Genomic DNA, 25926 nt, shown 5'->3' with positions numbered 1-25926 from the left:
ATGAGAGTCTCTTCTGAGCTATGATGATGTGTCACCACTTAATGATGCAACTGTGTAAAACGGTGTATTTTTCAGTGGAGGATGAGGTTCTGCTCTGGACCACAGCAAGAGTGACAGAGGACACGAGTTCAGTTCAGCACCTTGGTTGTGATGTTTCAGTGACAGCAAAGAAAAACCACATCCTGATGCCAGTCAGAGTTTAACTGAGCTGATGTAGGTCTCTTCTGAAGTTCAGCTATAACTGACTGTGGCTCATGGTCCTGTTCATGGCAAACCACAGCAGAGCTTCACCCATGGACAGTTTGTGTGCACCCGCCCGTCAGAACAGGTGTCCTGCTTTTCGATGAAGTGTGACTGTAGTGTAGCTGTTCCCAAAGTCTGTACTGGTATAAACACACTCTTGGAAACTGGTCAAACGTTTTCCTAAAAAAAGGGCTATTTTCCCAGTAGGTGAATTGCTAGCAGTTGAGATTTAGAAGGGAATATTTGTTAATGCAGCGCCAGAATGTACTGGTGTCATGAAAACATTGTTCTAAAACATTGAATTCAACACATATTTCCTAAACACTGACATATTCACATCAAATGAGCCTTTTCTGTTCCTGATGCCTACTCTTTTTCATTGTTTTAAAATACACTGTGTAAAAAAATCACACATTTGTTGAATTACCACAGATACTCTTCCTTTTGCCATTAACTTAACAAAGTTCAGGGAAAACTTTTGTCTTTGCCCACTTCTCAGCCATTCATTTTTATAATTAAAATCACCATGACAACATATAATGATATCAGAACGAAAGGATTATGACTTAATCACATGAGGGAGAAAACAGGCTTGGCTTACAGCAGAGAGAGCTTTTAATTCCAGCAAAAATATGGGGGGCACACATTCCATTTATGTCATCATAAAGTGTTGCTGAGATCTGCCCAGCCGGTTGCCCCACTGCAAGAAGGGGTGTCCCACTTAATTCAGTGATGTGCAAGAGAAATGTTCAGAATTTCATGAGCAATAAAAGGAAATTTGTCTTAAAAGCATTAGTGTTTTTATGAAACAGGTGCATTATAGAAATTACCTCAAGAAACGCACCATAAGGGAAACATGATTATTATTATGGTAGTGGAGTGGTTTCGTATAAATAAAATTCATTACATAAACATTCCATGTTAACCAGCACCATATTATAAATTGTTCCAAGTCAGAGGAGAACAGAGAAATTTAGGGGATGTGGTCCATTTTTATCACAGCTGTGGCATTTCATCAGCTCACTGTTCCATCTTGGCTTCTGCGAAAGCTGTGGTATCAGATTGGCTATTTTTATTTCTAAGATAAACCTGAACTTTTAATAAGAACAATCTGGGAGTTTAGACAATATATATCTTCGTAATCTGATATCTTGAATTCTCTGACATGAGTAAACTTTAATCACTTTGATCTTTTTCCTAGTTTTGTTCACAAATGGTATGAAATATGCTTTTAAAATTATGTACTTTAATTTTGCCTCTAAAACCAACAAACTGCTATTAACAGTTGAATGTTTCTGTGCACTTCCTCTATGGCTTTTGGAAAAACTCTGTAATAAACCCATCAGACTAAAAATCTAGAGAAGGAAATACATTTCATTTTCAATTTTCTCAGAAGCTATTATGATCAATCAACCAATTAGTACGGTGAATAAATAAATTAATGCAATTTTAAAAAGAACATTCTGAAAACCTCTTAATGTCTTTCTCAACCAGAAGTATAGGCTCAACATTAATCAATTTTATAACCCTGAATTTTGCTTAATCTTTTTTCCATCTTTGCTTAAACATATGGAGATATAAATAGTGTATTATGGCCCTCTCTGTTCCCCTTTAATTTCCAGAGTACAAGATCTGCAGCTGATGTAAATCAGTGTGGCCCCACTATTCTGGACCAATTTAGTAGATCTGTTTCTGATTTACACCAGCAGAAACAAGAAGATAGTGAGGCCTTAAAATATACAGATAACAATTGGCTGGCAATCCTTTTATGTACAACTTCTGCTCTTAGTGATTGAGCAATAGGGGTAGAAGAGAAACAGTTTGGGAAAAATTCTGTCAGCTGTGGAGACAGACAGTGGCCTTGGCTTTGGAGTGACTTGGATGGCGTCAGTGAGTAACAGCATCTCTTTCTGGTTTGGTACCCAGACCTCAGAGGTAGGTGGGAGTCAGTCTGAGCATCGCAGACGCTGGAACTGCTCCAGCCACCCAGGAACAGCTGCCACACAGAGATGTGCCCAGTTCTGTGGCAAGGTCTGCAGGGAGACATAATTCCTGAGGTGGGCCACCAACACAAGCTGTGGCCATGCCATCCCAAAGAGGAGTCTGCTGCTCCTTAGCCCTGGCAGGCTGCAGGGCAGGCAGGAGGGCAGGCAGCACACCGATGGGGGGAAGGAGAGCAGCACTGGTGCCAGTCAGCTACGTCCTAATGTGTCCCTGTGCCTGACATTGGAGCAGCTTCTCATCCCAGCCAGGAGCCAAGCATGGGCTATTTATAGCCCTGGCACCTCAGTGCTCACCAGAAGCTCTGTGCTGCTGTGTCAGAGCTCTGTTTCCCTCTCCCACCCACTCTCACGGACACCTGCTGCTCCCAGCGTCGGAAAGGTACATTTAAATCCTTTCCCCACTCGGAACAGGAAAAGGAAGGGAGTTTAGTGCTGGGACAGATGGGCAATGTGAAATCACCAGGTCTAGGCTGCTTTAGGTTGATGGTTACACGGGAAACTTGTGGGCAGGGGCATTTGAATGTATGTCTTGGGGAACCCTTAAAGATCCTGGAGAGGGAGCCTAAATACGGTGATGCAGGGCCAGCTGCAAGGCAGCGACACGGGGAGGAGGCTGCAGGACACACTCTTGGTGCCAAAACTGAGGCCCTCTCAGTTCCTTACAGGTCCTGCTGTCCAGTTTGTAAAGGAAATGTAAGAGATTAATAACGAAGTTAGGACAGGAACCACTGAACTATATCAAACTTGGGGTCTGTTTGCAGCTATATGGGGTTTTCCAGCAGTGTGGAAACAGGATCAGCCTGTGGACGCAGAAATTTCAGTGCCTGAGTTCTGTACACGGTGGGAAGCTTTGCATACTCCACAAACCTGCAAACATCTGGACTTGCTTCCAGAAAGGAAGCTTGGAGAAATTCTTCCTTCTCCCATCAGGGTGTCTCTATGTGCCTGGCACTGATCCCTGTCAAGGGGCTGAACATTTCCAACATGAGGGTTCAGTGGGGATTGCAGTTTTAGCAGGTATCGAATATATGTGTTAGTGCAGGGGCCATTTTGGAGGTGGTGTTGTTGCCATGAATTTTTGTTTCTGTGAATATGGACATACCCAGATATTTGCTTGATAGAGATTGAAATTGAAACTTGAGAAATTTAAGGGGAAGTCTGGATTCAAACAGTAATTAATGGAATGCTGATGTCAAGTTATAAGGATTTACAATCTGCCCTTTATTGTAATTTTGCTGCTGAGTGATGAGGATATTAAGGTTTTTACATACTAGCATTTGCTCACCACAGGGATGCATGCTCCAGAGTTATATAAATATTAGCAATAGGAGTTCACAATATTTTCTGTTGTAAAAATGCAAATAGAGCCTAGTTTGCACCAACTTAATAAATTATGTTTCTTTTAATTATGATAGAGTGCAATTTACACTGTATGATATAACTGTTCCAGAAAGTGGGCCTTTCCTAAAGTCTCCAGTATATTTAGAGAAATGCAAAAAGAGAAACCTCTAAGACTTTTGCCAGGCTACTTAAAGAGCTACTGAAATGCATTTTAGAAATACATTTTCCTTGGCATCTGTCAGTGTAAAAAACTTGTGCATTCTCCTTCTCTAAATGAGCATTTTGTGATTTCAATTAGTTTTTATTTGTAAGAAAAATGATCTACATATGTGAACTATAAAAGAAATGGGCTCTGTATGTACATCTTTAGCCTCTATTGTTCTCATGCAATTAGTGCACATAATTGGCTCAGACTGGGCTTTGTTTATAGGTATTTGTTTGTGAACAGAGCTACATCCATTTTCTACTTAAACCATGGGATTCTTTTGACTGACTTCACTGAGCTTTGAATCAGAGTAAAATTAAGGTCAGGTGAAGGCATATTTGAAAAGGTGGTCCACAAGTCTTTCATTTCCAGCTGCTTTGATTTTTTTCATGAATCTATAACAGTTTAAAAAAAAAAAGCCTGGTATTTGCTGAGATATGATCAATATTAATCCAATCCCACATCTAGGCCCCTGTCTTGGCAGTAAACGGAGCTCAAACTGTCAAATCTTCCCGGAATCAGAAACTACCCAAAGGCTTTGAAAACTGATCAAAGCATCTTCAGGTCTCCGATGGTCAATCATGCTCCCAAACACAGTTTCTAGAGCTTTGCAGACTGCTTCAAAAATCTCCCTGTTAGGTGCCAAGTTTCTCCTAGCCCAGAGAGTCTTGTCGAGTCCCATTTTATTGTTATTTTAAATTAAGAGCCATGAAATGAGAAAGAAAATGAACAAAGCTGCTGCAGGAAGGCCAGGCTGTGTCTGTAGCAGTCTGAGTGGAGACAACTGCAGGCTCTGCTGGCAGTGGGATGCACAGAGGGGAACACAGCACTGCCACAGCTACAGGAGCCTACATCTACAGGAGCAGCCTGCAGGTCAGCAGCCTGTCTTTCTGCACTGAGAGTCTCCTTTTATATCGCAGCCTGTACCTGGCTAAGAAAGCTCCCATGAACCTGCCTAGCAGCACATCCCAGTAGGACCTGGCCATGCTTGGATATAGTGAGACCTCAGATACCTTGACTCAGGCTCCTCAGTATCAGATGGCATGTGAAAATAAACAAGGTGCCACAGGGACGGAGGGAGAAAAATAGTTAAAGTCTCTCTCAGAAGGATATTTAAACTTTTATCTTATGTAGGCCAATTACATAAATTGATTTGAAGTGTTCACAGATTCAAAACCTCAAAATTCCTCCTTCCCTGGCAGCAATGAATCAGTTCAGATCACCGGAACTGTACCTGCTATGGGGCTGATCCTGGGAGACTGAGAGGGCTGAGCAAAGAGGGTTCTTTATCTGACTTTTATGGAAGGAGATTCTATCATCTGGCAAACCTTTTAAGATTGCCTAAACTACTTAAGGCTGAAGTTTTACCTTTAAAAGTGATACAGACACTTCAGTCCCTAAATTGCACAGTGAGCTTAAGTAGGAGCTGGACTTTTAACTTAATTAGAAGCCTTTGGAAGTCTGATAATCCTAAATCCCCAAGTAAGTGGCAGCTGGAAGAATATGCAAAACTTCAGGAAAGGTGCTGAGGCTGCTCGTAGCTATGGTGATACTTGAAACACGTCCAAGCACTACATGTCTAATTGTCACAGAGAACCATTTTTAAGAGACACTTACCTGTATGCTCATATAAACATAAATTTCTTAAAAAGAATCCTCTCACTTAATGCTCTGCCACAAGTCTGTGTATTTTTTCTGGACAGAATGGATGAAATTGATTCAAGAAATAATATCTGAATCAAAACATGAAGGTAAGTGTTCCCTGAAACTGTGAGTGACGTTTTCAGCACAGATCTCCAGCCACAGGCTAGAGGTGCTTCCCAGTCTGACCACCAATAACTATTCTTTGAATCTGCTTTTTCAACCAGTTGGGCACCCAACTGATGTTGATTTAGTCTGTTGATTTCATCACAATTTGTTTGCAATATTACCACATAGGACCATATCAGTAACTCAAGATAAAGTATCTAATTTATCCCTTATTATTCCTGAAAAAAATTAAAAAATTAGAGTGGATTGACACAATTTGTTCTTGATAAATAGGTGTTATAACTGCTTTTATCACCTTGTTACCCTCTAAATCCTTATAATTCAATCACATAATAATTTCTTCTGGCATCTTTCCAAGTATCAGAATTAAGAGAATAATTCCTGTTATCCTATAGACACAGGAACATCTATAATTCCCCCAAGCTTCCTTTTTATATCTTATTCTTATTATACTTTTTCCTTGTATCAAGATTAGCATTATTATTTGCCCTTTTAGAGCACTGCGGGATCTTTTGCACGGTTTAAAATCTTGATCTTAAATGCCAGCACGGCTTTTATAATTAAACCCTGAGATTATAACATTATTATCATCTGGGTACTGATTTCTGCCTTACTGTGGCTGTCAGCCAAATGTCATAATGCATACAATTAACAGATTTGCTTCTCAGCTTACTGATAACAAAGGAAGCACAAATAATTCATAGGCAGAGGCACCGGTTCTTTGATGTGACTGAACTCTGATCCTTTCAGCACCTGAAGGGAGGCAGGCTGAAGGCAGGGCAGCCTCATTAAGGCAAAGGAAAACAAAAAAAGAAAAAAAAAGCAGAGGAGGAAGAGGAGGATGCAGGAGGTGCCCCCCACGCTGGGTGCTGTGACCTCTGCCGGGCCAGGTCCTGCAGCTCCCACCCTCCCACCACGGCACGGAAAGAGGAGATTCCTTGGGAAAATACAAGAAAAACCTTTGTCCCAGACAAAAATACAGACAAAATAATGTCTCTAATTACTAGGTAGCTTTTTTTTTCCAGAGGTTGAGAGAAATTCCTGATGAGATACTTCCATCTGGTTTACAGTGCCTTTGTGCTGGGGCAGTTCAAAGAGGCTGCAATGTAACTGAGAATCGAGGACAGCATTTATTTATAGTTTGATAGCCTCATAAAAGCTGTAGAGCTGAGCTCACAGCAGTGTGCTTATTTATGTTTTAAACTGCTCATGCAGCACCCTACTGCCTTGCAAAGCGTATGCTGGAGCTCCTGCATAAAATTATATATGGCTCTTCCATGGCACAAAGGCAAAAAAGAAAAAGTGAAATTAGACTAACAAAACAGTTGATAAAAAAATTAAAGTAGCAGCCAGAACTGGAGGAAAATTAATAGCCTGGCTCTGAAATAAAGTAACATCCAATGAAAATTTGCACCTGAATCCATTTTTCACAGTAGAAGAAAAAATATCCCAAAACTCTGAATAAGGCAGTAACTCTGATTTCAGCTCCTGGTGACATTACAAAGGATTTGAACCTTGTGCTGGAGGTTTTATAATGACAACCCAGCCTCTGGCACAATCTCAGAGCAGTCTCTCACTGGAAATTATATTTGTATCACATTTATCCTTTCTTTTAATATCAATATACCATCTTTTCCCCTCTGTAACCCAGAGGGAAAGCAAAGCAGCACTGTTTCATTATTACCCTTTAATAGTCTTTCCAGTGATATGAAGGAGAATATTAATATTCTTCCAGTGACCTCACCTAAACACTGCTAAAAGCCAGGAGGGAAGTGACAAGTTTGCAGCTAATGTACAGGGATGAATTTCTGAAGTTAATGGAAGGATTTCACCCCTGGGTTTTAGTCCTGTTTTCTTTTTAACCTTTTAACTTCAGTTTCCTCAGCTGTCGGATGGAGAAAGTAGACTTACATACAAGTCAAAAGTATGATTTTATTGAGTACAGTTCAGTCAGGAGCTTGCTGTGCTATCAAAGCACAGAGATGAAGAAGGTGCATTCTGACAAGGAAAGGCAAATACTGTCTTCTTGAAAGCGTGAGGTAACCACACTTTTCCTATAGCTCTGCCTGGGGAAGCAGCATTGCTCTGCAGAGCTTAATGAGGTGGGTGAAGATGGGTTGGAGGGTTGCAGGCAATCCTGCCTGCAAGGTGGACCCTCCTTGCAGAATTCTGCCCAAGGATGAGGTGATGGTTGAATATGGACCAATTCCAGGAGAAGAGGAGCCTCACCATCTACCATTCCCAGGCTGTACATAGTTCTGCTGCTGCTCCTGGGGGCGATGCCCAGAGCCAACCCAGCAGCTTTGTGGGCAGCTGAGGAGCCCACCCGCCCTGGGTGCAGATGGGCAGTGCCTTCATTGCCTGGGTAGTGGGTGTAGGACCTATCCATCAGATAATTAGTACCTAAAGTAGTACATAAATGGCATGAGCTACACTATGCCTCAAGATCCCTATTGCTAATGTCTTACTGATGAAAGAGAGGAGAAAACGGCTGCGAGCATGTTGTGCCAGATATGCTAATCACTGGTATGAACACTTAAAATTCACAAATCCGATGAACAGTGTAATCAAAGACAAAGTGTTGCTCTTAAGAAAGCTAAATTAACAGGGAAAAAAAACCTTAGAGGTGACCAGCAAAGGAAATGAAATCATAACTCAGTTCTACACACAGCTTCTTCCTGATCTGCACAAAAGTCTGGGAAAGATGACGGTGATTAATCATCTCACTTGTTCTTCACATTAGAAATGCACATTTTGACCATTATGGAAAAGCTGGGGGATGTGTGATGATCTGACATCGCAAAAGAGAAAGGAGAAAAGTTGATCATTTTGGAGGAAAAGTCCTGATTAGTCAGATTGCAAAACAGAATTGGGGACTTGTTGGTAGTTACTAGCACTTCCTTACAGTTGGAGAGTGAACAACCTGTTTCAAGGCACTACAACTCATCTTCTTTAAGGTGTCTGTGCCTATGATCTTTGAGATATAGTATGGTTCCTTTATCAAAATGCGGTGAAGATCAAATACTGTAAGGTGATAAAATAGCACAAAGGGAAAACAATAAACATCTAATTATCATGTAGGATTTAAAAAAGAACATTTTCTATCTCATAAAAGACTTCTTCTGACTGTAAAGATTTCTCCAGAGGCAGTTGATGCAGGATTAAGACCTGTATTTTCTCACATGCAATATTTAATTTCAATAGAGCCAGGGGAAAAAAAAAGAAAAAAGAAATCTAGATTTCAAAATACCATCGCTGTATTTTTGTACACAACTTCCTGTCTTTGATTGGTTTTTAAAAGTGCCATAAGAAGAGATCAGAGCTTGGCCCACATCCAGACTATAAAGTTAATGTTTTGTCTTCCAAATCCATTTTTAAAATCTGGTAATAACTCAGATTCATTTCTCAGATTTGTTGCTTCTAGTTCCAGATTTGGAATATGGAAAGAATTGGTAAAATCAAGGAAATGCTAGTCTTCAAGTATACTTGGCTTTTAATTTAGCACTCAAAATGAGGAATCTATGTAATTTGCAGAATGATGACTACTTCCAAACCCAACTGAACAGCTAAAAGAGTAGGTTTGAATTTGATGATATGTAGATTTCCGTTTCACCTGGGAAATAACTATAATATTTTTAAAAACCCATCCATCTAAATCTGTAGAGAAATCTGAACTGTTTTTAAAAATACATTTAGATGGATTTCAAAGAATTTCATATGCTTATTTTTTATGTCGATACATATTTCTTTGATGAAACTAAGACTTCTCTTTGTGCTGCCAGGATTTGAGAAAACCAGTTCAATCTGCCATATGAGCCCCTGATCCTGCAAATATTTAAGCTGGTGAGGAATGTTATTCATTTCAACGGTCTCATTAAGCACTTCATATCATGTTTACAATGTGTTTCAAACACAACTATGCCACAGCTTTAGGATTTGTTCGAGTATTGGTGATTCATGACAAGAGTCCTTAATGCATTTCCAAAACAGAACTGTCTCATGACCACAGTAGAGGCAAAAACTGTGCTAAGGACTGGTATCTCTCAAGTGATGGGTAAATGTCATTCTCCCACTGAACCTCTACCACTGTACCTCACATTCTGCAGCTTGCTGATCTGAAAGGCAAAGAGGTTCACTACAGGATCCCCCACTCAAAAAAAACCCCCAAACACCAAAAAACAAACAGAAAAGGGACCATGGAATTCCTTATTTTTTCCCCATAAATAAAACTGGGGGGAGTACGTGAATAATTACAATTTAATTAAAAATCTCCTTTGAGCTTGCAGTAAGTGGAACCACAACTCTGTGAATCTGCAGCACATAAACATCCCACTGAGAAGCAGGATTACAGCTCAAAATCTGGACCCTATTTATTGACCCTTTATTTATCCCAAAGGAAACCAGTATCAACTCTGTAGAAACCAGTGACCTATGCTTTGGTGTGAAAGAGTAAGGAATCTGGCCAATGGGACCGAGTTGCTTCCTGCCTATTTGCCACCATCCTTTGGGGCTGAAAGCTGTCTCTGCCTGAACCAGTCTTGGCTCTCTCAGCTTGGAGCCTGGGGAGAAGCTATTGGTGAAGTGGGGAGTGATGGGACACAGACAAATCCATTGGTAAAGTGAGGCAGCAGCTTCCTGACTGCTTTGCAAGGCTGTAAGTACAGGGCTTTTGCATCAAAACTGTTCTGCAAACTGGTACCCAAGTCTGCTGTAAGGCAGAATATTAAATATCCACACATCCACTTATGGCTCTGTAAAGTGCCAGGGAACTGGGTGGTACTATTTATTTCCCACCTGCTTTGCAGAGGTGTAGATCACTGCAAAAAATAGTGAAAGAAACAAGTCTAATGTTTTTCCTTTTTTTTAATCTTGTCAAACCCTCTTCTGAAATCTCTGCTTAGACATAACTCCTAGTTTGAGAGATGCTGTGAACACTGAGAAGGCCTCATTGCAGCAGTCTCACCCAAGGGCCTGTTGGAAATACAAGATACTTTCAGCACTAAGCAAGGACTAATGTCCCTCAGGTGCCTAAGAGACAAAACTTGAATAGCCAAGGGACTAATGGACTGATCTGGAGTTCATTAAAGTCAGGGGAAACCTTTCCCTCAGTTTTAACAGGCTCTGGATCAGCAACAGAGAAAGGAGGGAGAAGGCGATTGAAAATGACTGCTTTGAAGGGAAGTCTATAATTGTCTTTAAATAATCACAAAACTTGGGGTTAGGTATTGAATACTGAAGGTCATTAGAAGTGTTGATTTTTCTTGTATTTTTTCTTGGAGATATTGAGCCTGAGACCTCACCATAATTTTACATACTTTTTGTACATTTCTGATTTATATCACACCCTACAGAATGACTATCTTTAGATATTAACAGCAATATTCATTTGCCCAATAATTTGTTCCTGTTCGACAGTGTTGTGCTTCTATTTCTAGAAACATTCCCGATGAAGACCTTGAATTCTGAGGATATCTAAAGAGAGGAAGTTTGAAGGTCAACCATGGATCGCAAGGCTGAGGAGAAAAGGAAGCAGCACCACAGCTTGACTTTATTAGAACAAGTAAAGAGAATGAAGGAATCAACACAAATAATTGATGTTGTGCTCGTGGCAGAGGGTGAGAAATTCCCCTGCCATAAGGTGGTGCTGGCTGCCTTCAGTCCCTATTTCAAAGCCATGTTCACCTGTGGCTTGGTTGAATGCACGCAGAGAGAGGTGGTGCTGTATGACATCTCTGCAGAGAGCGTGTCCACGATCCTCCACTACATGTACAGCGCGGATTTGCTCCTCACGAATCACAACGTGCAGACTGTCGCACTGGCTGCGTATTTCATGCAGATGGAGGATGTTTGCAACATGTGTCAGAAATACATGATGGACCACATGGATGCTTCCAACTGTGTGGGCATCTACTACTTTGCGAACCACATCGGGGCAGAAGATTTGTGTGACCAAGCACGGAAATACTTGTATCAGCATTTTGCTGAGGTGAGCTTGCAGGAAGAAATACTAGAGATCGAATTCCAGCAGCTGATGGCTCTCATAAAGTCAGACGATCTGAATATTTCCAGGGAGGAGAGCATTCTGGACCTCGTCATTAGATGGGTCAAGCACAGCAGAAAGTCACGTTCAGAACACCTTATTGAGCTCCTCAAGCAAGTGAGACTGGTACTTATCAGCCCTTCCTTTCTTGTGGAAGCCCGGAAAAGGAACACAATGATTCTGTGCAATTCAGAATGCAATGACATGTTTGAGGAAGCACTGAAAACCATCAAACTGTCTAACCACCCTTCCCTCAGCCTGCGATATGGAATGGAAACTACTGATCTCTTGCTCTGCATCGGCAACAATTCTCTTGGTATAAGGTCCAGACATGGTAGCTATGCTGATGCCAGTTTTTGTTACGCTCCTGCAACACAGAAGACTTACTTCATTTCCTCTCCGAAGTATGGAGAGGGTTTAGGATGTGTTTGTACTGGTGTTGTCACGGAGAAAAATGATATCATTGTGGCAGGAGAGGCAAGTGCCGTCAAAATGTCTAGACAAAAGACCAGGAACATTGAAATTTATAGGTGTGTACCCTCTGTCAGAAAATCCCCGATTGTTTAAAAATTTTAAATCTAAATAATGTTTCTGGGGACAAAAAAAAAAGTCCATTAGACAAAGGTTCTTTCCTTGAAATTATTTTTCCCAGAGATTTTGATTACCTTAATCAGTCTGTCACAATTTATTTGCATGTCACTGAATTATATACATACAACCAAATCGTGATGCATTTTCTCCTGAAAGATGGAAAATTTATTCTTATGGATTTACTCTTTCTCTCTCTGTTTAAATAAGCTTGATTAGATCAATGCATGTGGGTTTTATATTCTCCTTACTCAAATCTCAATATTTTCCAAGGATACTTCTTTTCTAGGTCACTGGCAGGGGGAAATGAGGCAAGCAAATGACCCATTGAGTCCAGCAAGACAGAGAAAACTTAATTCTCTGTTAATGTTGATGATAGCACTTCATAGATTAAAGATAATGATTGATATCTCTAAACCCTCATTCTGTTCTTACTCATGTCTTTTTCAGATGCATCTATTTTAAAGAAAAACAGATATTTTGTGGATTAAAGATAAAACTTTAAAATGGTGGCAGCATTTTCAAATACAAATGCCTAAATTTAAGAAAATCAATCCATAATGAGTCAGCTAAAGTAGCCCTATTTTCTGCAGAGTTGAGCTCTCTCTCTTCCCACTAACTTCAGTGGAAACTGTGATTGAGCACCACACGCAGAAATAAGGGGCTTCTTACCTTACTTATGGTCAAATATCTTTCAAAGGACACCTAGAATTCCTCACACTAAAAATGCTTGATCTTGCTAACATTGGGCTCAATTTTATAACTTCTCTGTGAAGGAGAAAGCTCCTCTTGCCATTGTAATATTGTCTGAGCAAACATTGATGATTAAGGGGGTAATGCTTCCAAACAAGCTGATGGGACTTGGGTGAACCAGGGCATTTACAACTCTGGATTTTCCTACAGATACCACCAGCGAGGAAACCAGTTTTGGCACAGCCTGTGCACCGCTCAGCTCCGTGAGCTCTACGCACTGGGCACTGTCCACAACGACCTCTATGTAATAGGAGGGCAAATGAAAGTGAAAAATCAGTATCTGGTCACAAACTGTGTGGAGAAGTATTCCATGGAGCAAGGCACCTGGAGAGGCACGGCACCTCTTCCAATACCATTGGCATGCCATGTGGTGGTGACAGTGAAGAACAAGCTGTACGTGCTGGGTGGATGGACACCACAGGTTGAGAAATGTGCCTGTTACTGTGTTTGGTTTGTGCACTAACAAGCAGCGTTGTGTAATTTTACAGTGCTTCTTGCATGGGAAAAGCACATCAGTGATAACAGAAGAATAAATTGCTCACATTCCTCTGGTCTTTTGTAGGAAAACCAAACAGGGTGAGGAAGAACAATATCCATCTGTGACATCCTTGATGTAAATACCAACTTCAGGAGGGGCAGTTCTTTATTTATAGAGATGTGCACAGTGAGCAAGAGTTTAAAATACATTTCCTGTGTCATCATGGGTTCCAGCCTTTGTATTCCTTATTTACCATCTTCTTAATTTTTCCAGAAATCATAAATAATGGTATTTAATTATACAGGCACCTTTAACTGTGACCTGTCTTCAAAAAGCATGTACACGGGCACACTTCAGGGGCAGATTTATATATGACATTTAAAGTTCACCTCAATTTCTCAGGAAGCTTTCTTGGTTAACTAAAGTTAATTTATTCGATTTTAATTATATTACATTTTAAATGAAAAGTCAAAGCATTCTCTGGAAAACAGAGTCCTTTAACCAAGCCATTAATTTGTTTCAGTTGTATTGCTTGGCCATGTAAAGTTTTTACAGGAATTTTCTGCAGGGCCACAGGTAACATGTTTGGTAGTACAGGGAATATACAGAACTACGCTACAAGGAAGATGGATGTCAGGAGCAGTGCATGCTCTCTCCAGTTGCTCCCAATGCAAAAGATCTTTTTTAAGAGCATAGTCCATTTTTAGTTACTGCTCGGTGCAGTTTAAATTTGAGAGTTCAGGATAAGGTCCCACAGTTACTTGACAATGAAGTGGAGCATCTGTAATCCTCGTTGCTGACAGCAATATGTTCAGACTGTCATCACAATTCAATGGATTGTCCCCTCTTGAAATAAATTAAAGTATTTAAAAGGGAGATGCATTCAGCTAACAAGAATTCCATCTCTTTGGATATTTTGAGTGCAGGAGTCCCCAGGGAGACAACAGAAAGATCAGAGAATATTTCTGATACAGAAGCAACTGAGCAAGGGTATCTCACTATTTAAAGAATTAAAATATGAAAACACTTAATGTAGAAGTAGTCTGTCTGTAAAAAAAAAAACTTGAACTGAAAGATATGTCATATAACAAAGATAGGTGTTGAAGTCAGACAACCAGCTCTGTTAAGCTTTTTTCCAGAACAGATTGTGAGAGGGGAAAGTGGCTTACAAGCACAAGTCAGGAATATGGAGCCAAGAATGGTTTAAAAAAACCACCTAAATTGGATACCTGCCTACATGTACTATCAGTAACAATGCATGGGAGTCTGAGTTTATATATAAATAGGTTTGAGATGAGCAAATTAACAGTAATTGATTAAAACCCACAGCTTTGCAAGATTAGGGTGTACCAGAACAAATCAGAATAAATTAGCTCAAGCTCTCAAAAAAGTGCTTTAGGACCAGCACTGCAGAGTGCTGAAATCTTCTGGTACTATAGATCTTCCTCCTGTCAGATGCAGCAATTGTATATGTGGGGATACCACAGCTGCACTGGGAAAGCAAATGAGCTCTCCAAGGCAGGGGTTGTCCCTCTGCTTGAACAGCACTGAATGTTCTGTCGATCCTGAACAAACACTAAGGATGCAGCATTGACAGAGTGCCCTGAGTGCACGTGTCCATTACAGGACAGAGATAAATACATGTTCCCTTCCCTTTCAGGCTTTGTAATTGAAACAAGACAAGACAAAGTCAAGCCAGGACATCAAATGACAGCTTAGGAGGGCAAGGACTCGGCTCACATTAGCACTGCTCTGCTCAGCTTTGGTCTGCCCTCACTGGTGCCAGCAGAGTTAGAAACCCAAGCAACTCCAGTCTTGGTAACTGGGGGCTGTTAAAGCAGAAGGAAGCATTTGGTGAGGCTGAGAGGAAGGTTCCAGACCCTTCAGACACAGAGAAGGGCTGCTGAAAGTTATGTTTTCTGTGCATAAAGAGCACAGGGTGCACTCTGAGGCAAGTGTTACCACAAAAAATGAGGTTGGACATGAATTTACAGCATGTCAAATGGTGCCTGCTCCTAAGTATATGCTTAGTCTGTGTGGAAAATACACAACTTACCCCCCTCTCAGTGAATAAATTAGTGTTTTACACTTACCACAGAGAATGAACATGCCCTGGGCACTTACAGAGAGTAACCAAAGGGCTATATATTTACTTTGTAGTTTGCCTGCTACTATCTTGTCCATGGCATTAGTGTTGGAAAGGTCTTTTAGGAAAGAAAAATAAGAAGAAAATCAGGAACACATATAACACCATCACAAGCAAGCAAAGTAGTTCTCTCCTTCTCACTCTCTCTATGTGAAAACTTTCAGCCCAAAATATTTCTGGATCCTCCCCCCACATCCCACAGCTTACATTCAAGGGTGTTGTACCCAGAAAATATAATCTGAGTTCCCTGCATCATATGAGACAGGCAGAGAAGGGGGAAGAAGATTAGAGAGAACAAGAGGAGTAGGAGTGAGTATAAAAGGAGTATTATGGCAGCAAAGATATTGCAGGGGGTTAGGAGCTTATTATGAAAACCATCAAAGTTACAGCAGTTGAACAACATTACTGTGATTAGACTGACTAAATAAACATGCAAGTGTTTATTAGAATAAGTTATGTGTCTATATAGGCCTGAGAAAGGCCAGGAAAGTACCTCACTGAGACTCATGGTATGGTCTGAGTAACAGTGGGAATGGATTTCAACATTCAGCAAGAAAAAAAAAGACAGATTGACTGGTTTTCCCTCATTATTATGAAGACTGTACAGCAGCCTTGTGAAAGGGGTATGTTCTTCCAGAGCTGGGACCATGAATGAATTGTTATTACCCAAATCCTCAGCTTTATTGCTGCAGAATATAGATGCCCACTTATTCCTTTGCCTTCTACAGCGGACTCCCAGCCACAAGCCACGGGTGCTGTTAAGCCCTGGGGAGTACAATCCCCTGCGGCTATAATTGATGTGTTTATGCTATTTATCTGCCGAGCTGTCTGCTGTGATTAATTGCATGCAGGCATGTGCAGAGGGCTCCAAATGTTGTATTATTATATGGCTGTCATATTTCATACAGATGGATCTGCCTGACGATGAGCCGGATCGATTAAGTAACAGAACGTTTCGGTACGACCCAGGCCAAGACAAATGGACGGAAGGAGCTCCAATGAAGTACTCAAAGTACCGCTTCAGCACAGCCGTAGTCAGCGGGGAGATTTATGTCTTGGGTAAGAGGAAACAGATTTTTAACAGATAGTACCATGACTTTTTCTTCTTTCCAGCAGTTTGCCTCTGTGAAGTGAAATATCTCACCCTTTGTTATGCACTGTAGGACAAAGTACGCTGGACTAAATGGGTGGTATTTTTCTAAAGTTGTCTGTTCCCCTCATTATTTCTTCCTTCCTTGATTTAGGTAGATTAAATTAAGTGAATGTTTAGTGTTCTGGATTAATGAAACAAAGATACTTCACTTTTTAAGCTACTTTTCTTTAGGGTATCAGTGTGTGTTACAAATAGTAATGAATTTTAAAAGGTGAGTAGAGAAGCCTTGTAAGGACCATTTCACAAGTGAGCGCTGAACAGCTAAGGAACATACCCAGCACCATGAAACAATGGCATAAGGATAAAGAAAATTTCGATCTCCAAGTCAAAAACAACATTATTTCTATATCCTGGTAAAACTCAATGAATCTTTCTTCTCCACCCACCTCAACGCAGTGCATTCCTTGAAAACTTAAATCTCTCATTTTGTCATTTTTTGACTGAATCTTTACAATTTTTTTTGTTTCAAAACAGAATTTTGACCAAAAGTCTTGATTTGTGTGAAAAAGGTCAATAATCTCCTACCCTAAAATCTTTTGTCCCAAATGATTCCCACCCATGTTCCTCAGTTCTGCAGTAAATCCATAAAAGGATCCTTTTCCCAAAGACCATTATTCATGGTCCCATCCCAGCCTATGTACAAGCTAACAGAGAGAACATCACCTGTTTCTGAACACTGGCAAACAGCTCAGAAGGTGGCAAGCAAGGGATTTTTCTGAAGAGAAAATGAAGATGTAAGCCAGGGAAAGGCAGATATAGAAGAAAGGCATTGCAGATATTGGGAAAAAGTTAAAAGGGGCATCTTAGAAGGGAAATAGGAGTCAGAGAGGTGTCCAAGTAACAGAGAGAAGGATTATAGGTAGATGTGTGACTGGAAAGTTCTTGGAGAAGTGAGGGAAAAACTCATACAGTCAAGTAATCCACAAGTGGGCTGTGAGTGATTCACACCCTTCCATGCTCCCATGGTCTCATGAAGAAGGCACCAATCGCATCGGTATCTTGGGACATTTCAATCCCTTCTACTTCAAACTATTCCTGCTTACAAGCTTATCAAAGTGAACACAAAAATACAGTCTTATCAACATAATACACCTCCTGCATCGGGGTGTTCTGTTTTTGTCTGGGTTGTTATATAATGTGGATAAAGCAGAGCTTGTTCCCTGCATGTAATACAGAAACTGTTTTGCAGGGGCTGTATGTAAGAAAAGCATCTTTAAAGTAGAAGAAGAAAGTGGCTTCAATGCTGCATCTGTCTTCTTTTAGAGAAACTTCTTTCTCTTAAGTGGCTTGAGAGAGGCCCATAGTCACAACCAGGGGGAAGGGTGAAAGGAGCCCATATGGAAAAGAGAGTTTTGCAACCAGAAAATCATATCATTATTGTCAAAGGTTAGTGATAGAGAATGTCAGTGTGCTGTTAAATAATAAGAGTGTTGGCTGCCCAGGTTCAAAGGTGCTTCAGAAATGTGGAAACTCCATCCTTTGTAAAAGGTTAAATATGTATAATTATTTATACTGACATTGATGCTCTAATGGGGCTGAAGAAGCAGCTGGAATAGTTGGGAAGAGAAAGGCTGCATTCATGGTTCTCAGTAAGACAGTGCTCCAAGATCAAGACCTTGAACACTGTGATGACACAAGAGAGTCAGGGAGCAAAAAAAGGAGCCGCCTTGGGATGCATGTGATAAAACAAATTGACAGTCTTCTTCACAGCAAGCCTGACACTGAGACAAGGAAAAGGAGTGGCTAATAGGGAAAACTGCATCCATTTTCTTCTTTCAAATCGCACAAAGCAAGAAGCATATCTGAACAATTACAGTAATGAAATGTGCAGATTAAACACAAAGCACAGCATTAAATCTGAAAAGTGCCTGTTTAAATGGCATTGAGGCAAGTTCATGGTCTCACAGACCTGCAGAAGCATTTTGCTAATGTTAAAAAAATAAAAAGCCTTGTTTTTGTATGTATAGCTGGCAGTGTTGCTGTATTCAGGGAGCTGAATACTGACTTGAATTCTTTCTTACATGCTAGCCAATACCAATAATTTTTGCGTGTGTCTGAGAAAATCTTTGCTAACAATCAAATCTGCACATGGGCTGTAACAGGCTCTTGATCTGTCTCCATCACTTTGTTGGTTCACATACCTTCCCATGGCACTCCTTATTCAAGCCTATTCCTAAGGGAACCAACACACTTAATGCTGAGATTAACAGTTTGCTGCAGTGGACCCTTCACTCTTGCCACTAAATCTAGTTAAGCATTCATAAAGGCAGTGTTTGTTCTCAGTTTTGACAGTGTAAATCTGAGGTAATTTCACTGTAATGGACAAACTTGCTTGTGATTTATACCAAGGGTAACTAAGCTCACATGCTGCTCCAAGGAGCAGATTTTTGAGAAAGATTGGGCTATTTTTACTATTACATTTCTGAACCTGCCTCCCTTCTGATGCTCCATCCTCTCAAGGTGTAACTGCAGCATGTGGAGACATGAATGAGTTACCATCAGGTAGCAGGAACATCAATTGCAGAGAAGATATTTTGACCAAGGTCTGGGCTGCTTTCGCAAACTCCTGATTGCCTGTTTTCACAGACCTCATGAGGACTTCAACATCCATTAATCTGCAAAATTTAGTTGAAACTGGGCAACTGGCACAAAAGCTATGAAAGGCAAAGAAACTAATGTAAGTGCAGATAGAGAACACACATGTAGTGAGGGTAACTGCATAAGACTTGTTTTCTTAGGAAAACAAATAATATTACAACTACATTTTTAATTGAAAAACATGCCTGACACTGAGCCAAAAATGATTTGTCAACAAATTCTGTCTTTGAATATTCTGGTTTAAATCCATCTGTAAGTATATGGGTGGAAATGGAAATTTATCTGTTAAAATTAAGAAGACAATGTAGTTGGTAAATGTTAACCATCATGATCCGAAAACTCTGTGGAAGACATTAAAGCATTTTCCAAGGCCTCTCAAAATGATGGAGCAATTTCCAAACAAACTCTGTTTGGAAGCAGTGATACAGTCATGACATTGACATCTCACTCTGCTGCTATCACACATGGCCTCATATCCAGCTGTAAACTCACACTCACCAACTGTAATTAGAACCTCACACAGAAAAGCAACATTCCACAGTTTATCCATGGTGACAAATTCTTGTTACCTTGTGAGTTGTCAGGCTACTGGGCTGTCAGGGGGGTCCAGTTTTCCTTTGGAAAGAATTGTGATGGTAACCCCGGCCAGGTGAATGGGAGATTCATGACATTGAAAGGAAGGCAGTGAAAATGTTCTTAATCTGGCTGATGTGGTACTTGATCATGCAGATGACATTCAGGAGAGAACGGAAATGGAAAGAACAGAGGTTGACAGTGACAGAGCAAAGAATAGCAAGTGTCATGAGGGCAGTAAAAGCATAGCAGGCTCCTCAAAGCTATGGATCCCTTGGACATCACCCTGCTTCAAAAAGGGTGTTGAGCACCCTGAGAGTCTAGAAAGACGCTGTCAAGGGTGATTTGTGCAAAAAGACACATTCTGAAGAGGAGAGTTTGTTCTCATGTAGTGGCTCAGAGATGTCTGTACTCAGGCATAATGACTAAGCTTTTATGCTACAGATGAGAGGGAGACTTTTGTGGAGTCTCTACCACTGCTATTGATCCCCCTCCTCACTCCAAATGGGGATTCCCCATGGTGCAGTCTGTGTGCACAGAACTTGAGCTTCTAACATCCCCAGTGAGGGAACACTCAGCGAAGGGGCCATTCAGAAGCATGGAATGGCATTCCCACAAGCATCCCCCACTTCTCATATCATACTTGTTCCTCCTGCAGTCTGCACCCAGCTGAGAAGATCTGCTTGGGGGCTGCTGGGGACAGGGGAAGGAAAGGGAGAGAGGCTAAAAGGAAACAGAAAAAAGTAAGATATCTTCAGTATGTCTTCAGGACCAAGCCCTGCTTCCCAGAAATAAAAACATGAAATAAAGAAACAGATATCTCTAGCTGGGTACATAAAGTAGTGTTGCAGAGAGATGAGATTTTTTTCCAGCAAGTCTTGAAAACAAAGTCATTAAGTGATGTGTGTCAGCTCTTTCCAGCAGGATCTCCGTCTTTCTATATAACTTATACAGGTGTCAGCACGTTGAGGACTCTAGAGCAGAAACAAAAAATCACTGCAGAGAAAGTTGATCCTCTCTAATATCTCTGATGTATGAAAAGTAATTTCTATCATAAATATGAAGCAGAAAGAAGATACGGAATACTAGCTTTGAATAAGGTGCAGTAGCAGTTTCTTTGACAGACAAGTCCAATCATGCATGCAGGTGTAAATCTGTAGTAAGTAGTCTGCTAATGTCAACTGTGTTGTGTCAGGCTCATTTTATTCTAACCCAGATCAGAATCTGATGCTTAGCCTTTGAAGTGTTAATTTCTGAAAAGTCTTATTGGCACAGAACAGAGAGTATGTAGTCACTGTCCAAAACCTCTTCCCAGCCTAATTGCAGCTTCAGCATGTAAAACCCTAATGACTTAAATGGAATTATTCCAGAGTCACATTGATGGAAGGAAAATGAGAGATAGATTAGAGTTTTTGGTCTGAGTAATAGCATTGTTCAGGAACCTGTACCGTGTGTCTTAATCAGCAGTCCTGCAATGTAATTGTCTGTTTGTTGTGTAATGTTCCTAGAGAATCTCATGCTATTTATACACCATACATAATCCTCATAAGTAAATGAACAGCATTTCCTAAGGCTCAGAATCCTTTCTCCTATTCATCTCATTTGACTGGTCTCAGCTCTTTCTCTCCATATTTTCCCAGGAACATAACTATATTCGTCGGAAAGCCCAAGAAAGAGCAGTATTGTGTTCTTAATGACAGAGGCAATTGAGACACTTCTGGAAGAAAACCAGATGGGAGGGCTTTATTTAAGGTCATGCATTTTAATCTCTCGCTTAAAAAAATGTCCTTTCCAGCTAGGTCTCTGAAAACTTATCACAGCCAACATACAAATTAGGAAAATTTATCCAAATGAATCCATCTGAATGCCATATTCATTACTTCATGTTAAAACACACTCAGTAGAACTACTGTCTCTGAAATACAGGTCACTGGTAAAAGATGTTGTATCACCATGACATCCTTAACCATATGTTGCTTTTATCATTATATAATTTCTACCTTATAAATAAGAATGTATAGAAGGATTTAAATGAAAAATCCTATTAGGGAAGATTTAGAAACCAAAGAATTTTCAGTTATCCTCCTCAGCCCAGCATCCCACCTCTTACAACTTGGTTTTTTTCTCCCCGAGTTCTTGCTGTGAGCTTCTTTTAAAAATTTTAAGCAGTCAAATGAAGTTCAATTAAATACTGAATGTCTCAATCATAAAATGTTTATTTGAATATGTACTTTGGGGTCCCTCTGGAAAAGAAAGTGTGTGTGGGAGGGGCTGGAAGGAGACATTTTAGCTTTCATGCTTGAGTATTAACTGTGCATTTGAATAACAACTTCTTCTAAAATAAACCTGTCTATTTATAAATATGCTTTGGACTTGTGACAAGTAGCAGCTTATGGGCCTGATTCTGCTCTGTTATACCTGTGCAACAGCTTCCTTAGTGTGCTGGGAGGAACAAAAACAGGCAAAAATAGGTCTGATAGATTAGATCAGAAATGCTCTCTACACACTTTGGAATTATCAAAAGAAATCAGAAAAAGGCAATTCATGAGAAATGGAGCTGGATCCGAAACACTGACCATGTTCAGGAAGACAATCATTGGGGGTTTTTTCAGCCCCGCTTCTAATCAATCTTTTGCCCTCACATCTTCTACAAGCTGCATTACCTCATCTGCTGTGCTCTGGGTTAGTAAAGAATGACAGTGCTTCTCGGTTTCATCTTTGGATGTGCCTGCCAGGGCTTTATGGCTCCCTCATTTCTCTGAGAAACCAGCTATGCAGCCCCGCTTTGCAGAGAGAGAGAGAGGAACGTAACTGCTGAGACTCAGCTTGAGTGCTGTTAATGAAGGGAAACGTTACCTAAGAGATTAGCACTATTAAATCCATTGTGCATTCCAGAGATCGATTTAATAGTGAATTATTTTACAGGAGGCAAAGTTGGATTTCATTTGCTTGTTGGAGAATTACTCCTTTTTGGTTTGTTTTTTTTACCCATTCCCCAGGTTCCTTTGATAAAAATTCAGAAGCAGTAGTAAGAACACACACTGCTTGGTATTATGATCTGAGGACTTGACTATATGATAAAGAATAACAATGTCAGTGCCCTGAGGGCACTAATAAGTCTTGATCATCTTGATCAGCATCACCTGGGGCCTCCACCCACACCCTCTGCCCATAGGTCCAGGAGCACCATTTAAACACAGGCCTGGGAAGTTGGTCCTTCCTTGTAACCTTGTCTCTGCCTGACAGCTGCTGGTGGGACCTTCTGCAACTGCCTGTCCCTGGTTCTGTGGAGCTGTGCCCTGATGGTGAGCTTGTTACCTGGGTCACCTTCCTTTTGAAAACAGCTTTGCTCTAGTTGTTCCCTGATATACTGCCCTGGCTGAGAGAATGTACTTCATGTCTAACTTCGGGTGTCTGTTAGTGGGGGAACCAAATAAAGTGGTATGAAATCTGCTGCCAAGTCTCAATGGAGACCTCTTTTCAGTTCTATCTGGACCCCAAACCACCTTTGTGGTGGTTTTGGTCAGCCACTCTGTCTATGCAAAGAGCAATCTGGGCTCGGAGCTGTGTGGTTTTCCTGTAGGAAAGAAAATTATCCTTGTTGAACCCAGCTGCCTGGGAAATTTAATTGCAAAAGAGTTTGGTGTGGATGCACCTTAGAAGTGCAATTGCTCTGTGCCAGTGCCTGCTTTTACAAGTATCAGTGACATGGGTGAAGTCACTGGGTGCACGTAGGTAGGAATGTTCCCTATAAGTTGTAACTCAACTGTATGTCAGGCTCACTCCTATAGAAATATTGCCTTTGCACCTGCTGAACTAATCATTACCAGTGACTCTTTACCACTTCACCATCCTTTATAGACATTTCCCCTTAAGTGCTGGAAGGGTGTGCTGTTATTAGAGCTGATGTGGTTCAAATTGCATTTGGTCTTCTCAGATGAGCGTGGGGCCAGGGAGGCAGCTGACCTGAGCCAAAGCTGTGTGCTTTGCCTTCAGCCAGCTACGAGCAGTGTGTGGGCAGAGCACAGCACAGAGCTGTGCCTCATTGAGATTCTGAAGACATACTAATCACATCACCTACCCCGCCTTGCCTTCCTGCATCAAAGACTTGTCTTCTCAATCCTGATTTCTTAATAAAGATCATGTATTTTATTTATATATTTATTTTACTAATGGAGCTTCATGTTAAATTTAAAGTCCATTAGAAACACTGCTTACAGAGTGCCCTTGAAAGTATGTTTGATTGCAGATTCATCCAAGCGTGATGTAGAAAGCTCTCAAGCATTAATGGATTTGGGAACACAAAGGTGGCTTCACTGGCTTTTTTAGTCCTTCGGTGGCACCTGAAATATCTCCTAGGGAAAATGCATAATGTAAAAAGACTAAAGTGTTGAAAGGGTGCATTTGGAAGGGACGAGAGGAGAAGTCTGAGCTCTGTGATTAAATACTCTTGTGTGATCAATGTGAAAATGACAAAAATGTTCCAAACTCCAAGCGAGAAATCCATCTCCCCTGCACAAAAGACAAGTAATTGGGCTTTATGCAGGGAGCTAAGCCAGGTGGAGTTGAATTCACCTGCTCTGTTTGTGAGTGTGGGTTAATGAAGGACCCTCCCCAGCAAAAATTCCAGACCATGGGCATGGAAATAGCCATTGCTGCCCTTGGCACACCTGCTGGGGCTCCCAGGAGGCTGTGACCACAGCAGGTGTGTTTTAATGACCCCATCTATAGCTCTGGGTGGTTTAAGGTACAATTGCAAGTACACCATGCACTGTTGACGGGTCATTTGGTACAAGAATCTCCCCCAAATGACCTAAGTACCTCTGTCCTCTTTCTGCACCCTGCCTTAGCTTCCTAAAGCTTATCCCCATTTCATGTAGAGGTTCCTGTAGGAGTATGAGCTCAGTTGTTCTGCTGCTTTACCCAGAGAATATGAGATAAAGACAATCTTAGTGGTCTTAACTGTAATTCCCTGTGTCTCCACTTGCCCTCTTAATGGTTTCCTAAATCTAAATGAAGAAGCCTGTGGGATAGGGTTATCTGCAGTCTTCAGTGATGGATCAGAAAGTGGCCTGAGTTGTCTGACACAGAAAGCTTTTTTTTTCTGCCAAATTAAATTCTACATTGTACATGATGAATCGCCTGGTAAAAGTGATATCCCTCCAGTTGGTTGTCGATGTGAATTAATTTAAATTTGAGATTTTTTTTTTTCTGATTTGTGTATTAATTTCTTTGGGAAGAGTCCCGAGACATCAGTCTCCATAGAGGAAAAACTATATTGTCACAGAGGAGCATTTCTCAGCTAGTGCATCTGGGAACAGAGCAAAACAGGGCTCATAGAGCCTAATATCCTCAGATTCCTTGTGAACAGTATTTTAATGTTAGAATTGCTTTAGGAGAGGAGGTTGAAGTTCTTGATTTCTTGTTTTTCAGAATGTTCTTTTTCTAAGCTTGAAAATTAAACTTTATTCTGCTCTGATTTTTCCTTCTTTCTTTTTTTTTTTTTGCTGAGAACTTAGCTTTGCCCTTGTAAATTGAATATAAAATTTGATTTAGCTGAAATCACTGCAGGGTTTACATAAAAGGGAGATATTTCCTATATTCAGGACTGTCTCTGATAATGACAGGATTAAAGGAGGTTAAATATAAGTTGCTTAAACTATCCAATGAATGTTTCATAAGTGCTTGAGAATATGGTAGCTCTGAAATTTTTTAAAAGATGCTTTAATAGGTCCTGGAAAATTACTTTCCTAATAGTTATATATGAAAAATGTTTGCTGATGGCTCCCCTGAACTGGCAGCTGAATGTCTTCATTTACAGGTAATGGTTGGGATTTTTTTTTTGCAAAAAGCCACTGACTGCTGTATCAGTTTTGTACCTGATTATTTGTGTTCTTTCTGAAGTTACCTTGCCCTATAGTTACTCTATTTAGAAAATTACAATAAAAATACATGAAGAAATAAGCAGCTATTATCCTCCTAGAAGAGTTCTGGGCCATTTTGTTCACCTTCCCCTCCCTGCTGAAATATTGAGG

At 40.6% G+C, this 25926-nt stretch overlaps 2 protein-coding genes across 6 annotated transcripts in view; one reads left to right on the top strand and one right to left on the bottom strand.

Moving 5' to 3' along the window:
* MGLL (monoglyceride lipase) overlaps positions 1-25926 on the bottom strand; it is a 108729-nt gene that overhangs the window by 76597 nt on the left and 6206 nt on the right. The gene's annotated exons all lie outside the window — the stretch shown is intronic.
* The window catches only part of KBTBD12 (kelch repeat and BTB domain containing 12), a 41656-nt gene continuing 18324 nt past the window's right edge, over positions 2595-25926 (top strand). The window contains exons 1-4 of one of the 2 annotated variants that reach the window (XM_027700890.1): positions 2595-2625; positions 10998-12132; positions 13094-13364; positions 16476-16626. In XM_027700890.1, the coding sequence (XP_027556691.1) occupies positions 11063-12132; positions 13094-13364; positions 16476-16626 (1492 nt within the window). In that variant the 5' untranslated portion in view covers positions 2595-2625; positions 10998-11062. Of the gene's footprint in view, positions 2626-5251; positions 5544-10997; positions 12133-13093; positions 13365-16475; positions 16627-25926 lie in introns of those variants that run through there. The other variant, XM_027700891.1, reaches the window with a different exon arrangement.

This window comes from Neopelma chrysocephalum, unplaced genomic scaffold (genome assembly GCF_003984885.1).
Source record: "Neopelma chrysocephalum unplaced genomic scaffold, ASM398488v2 Primary Assembly neopelma1_147, whole genome shotgun sequence".
Classification (NCBI taxonomy): Eukaryota; Metazoa; Chordata; class Aves; order Passeriformes; family Pipridae; genus Neopelma; species Neopelma chrysocephalum.
Note: the sequence above shows the minus strand (reverse complement) of the source record. Positions and strands in the feature narration are given on the sequence as shown.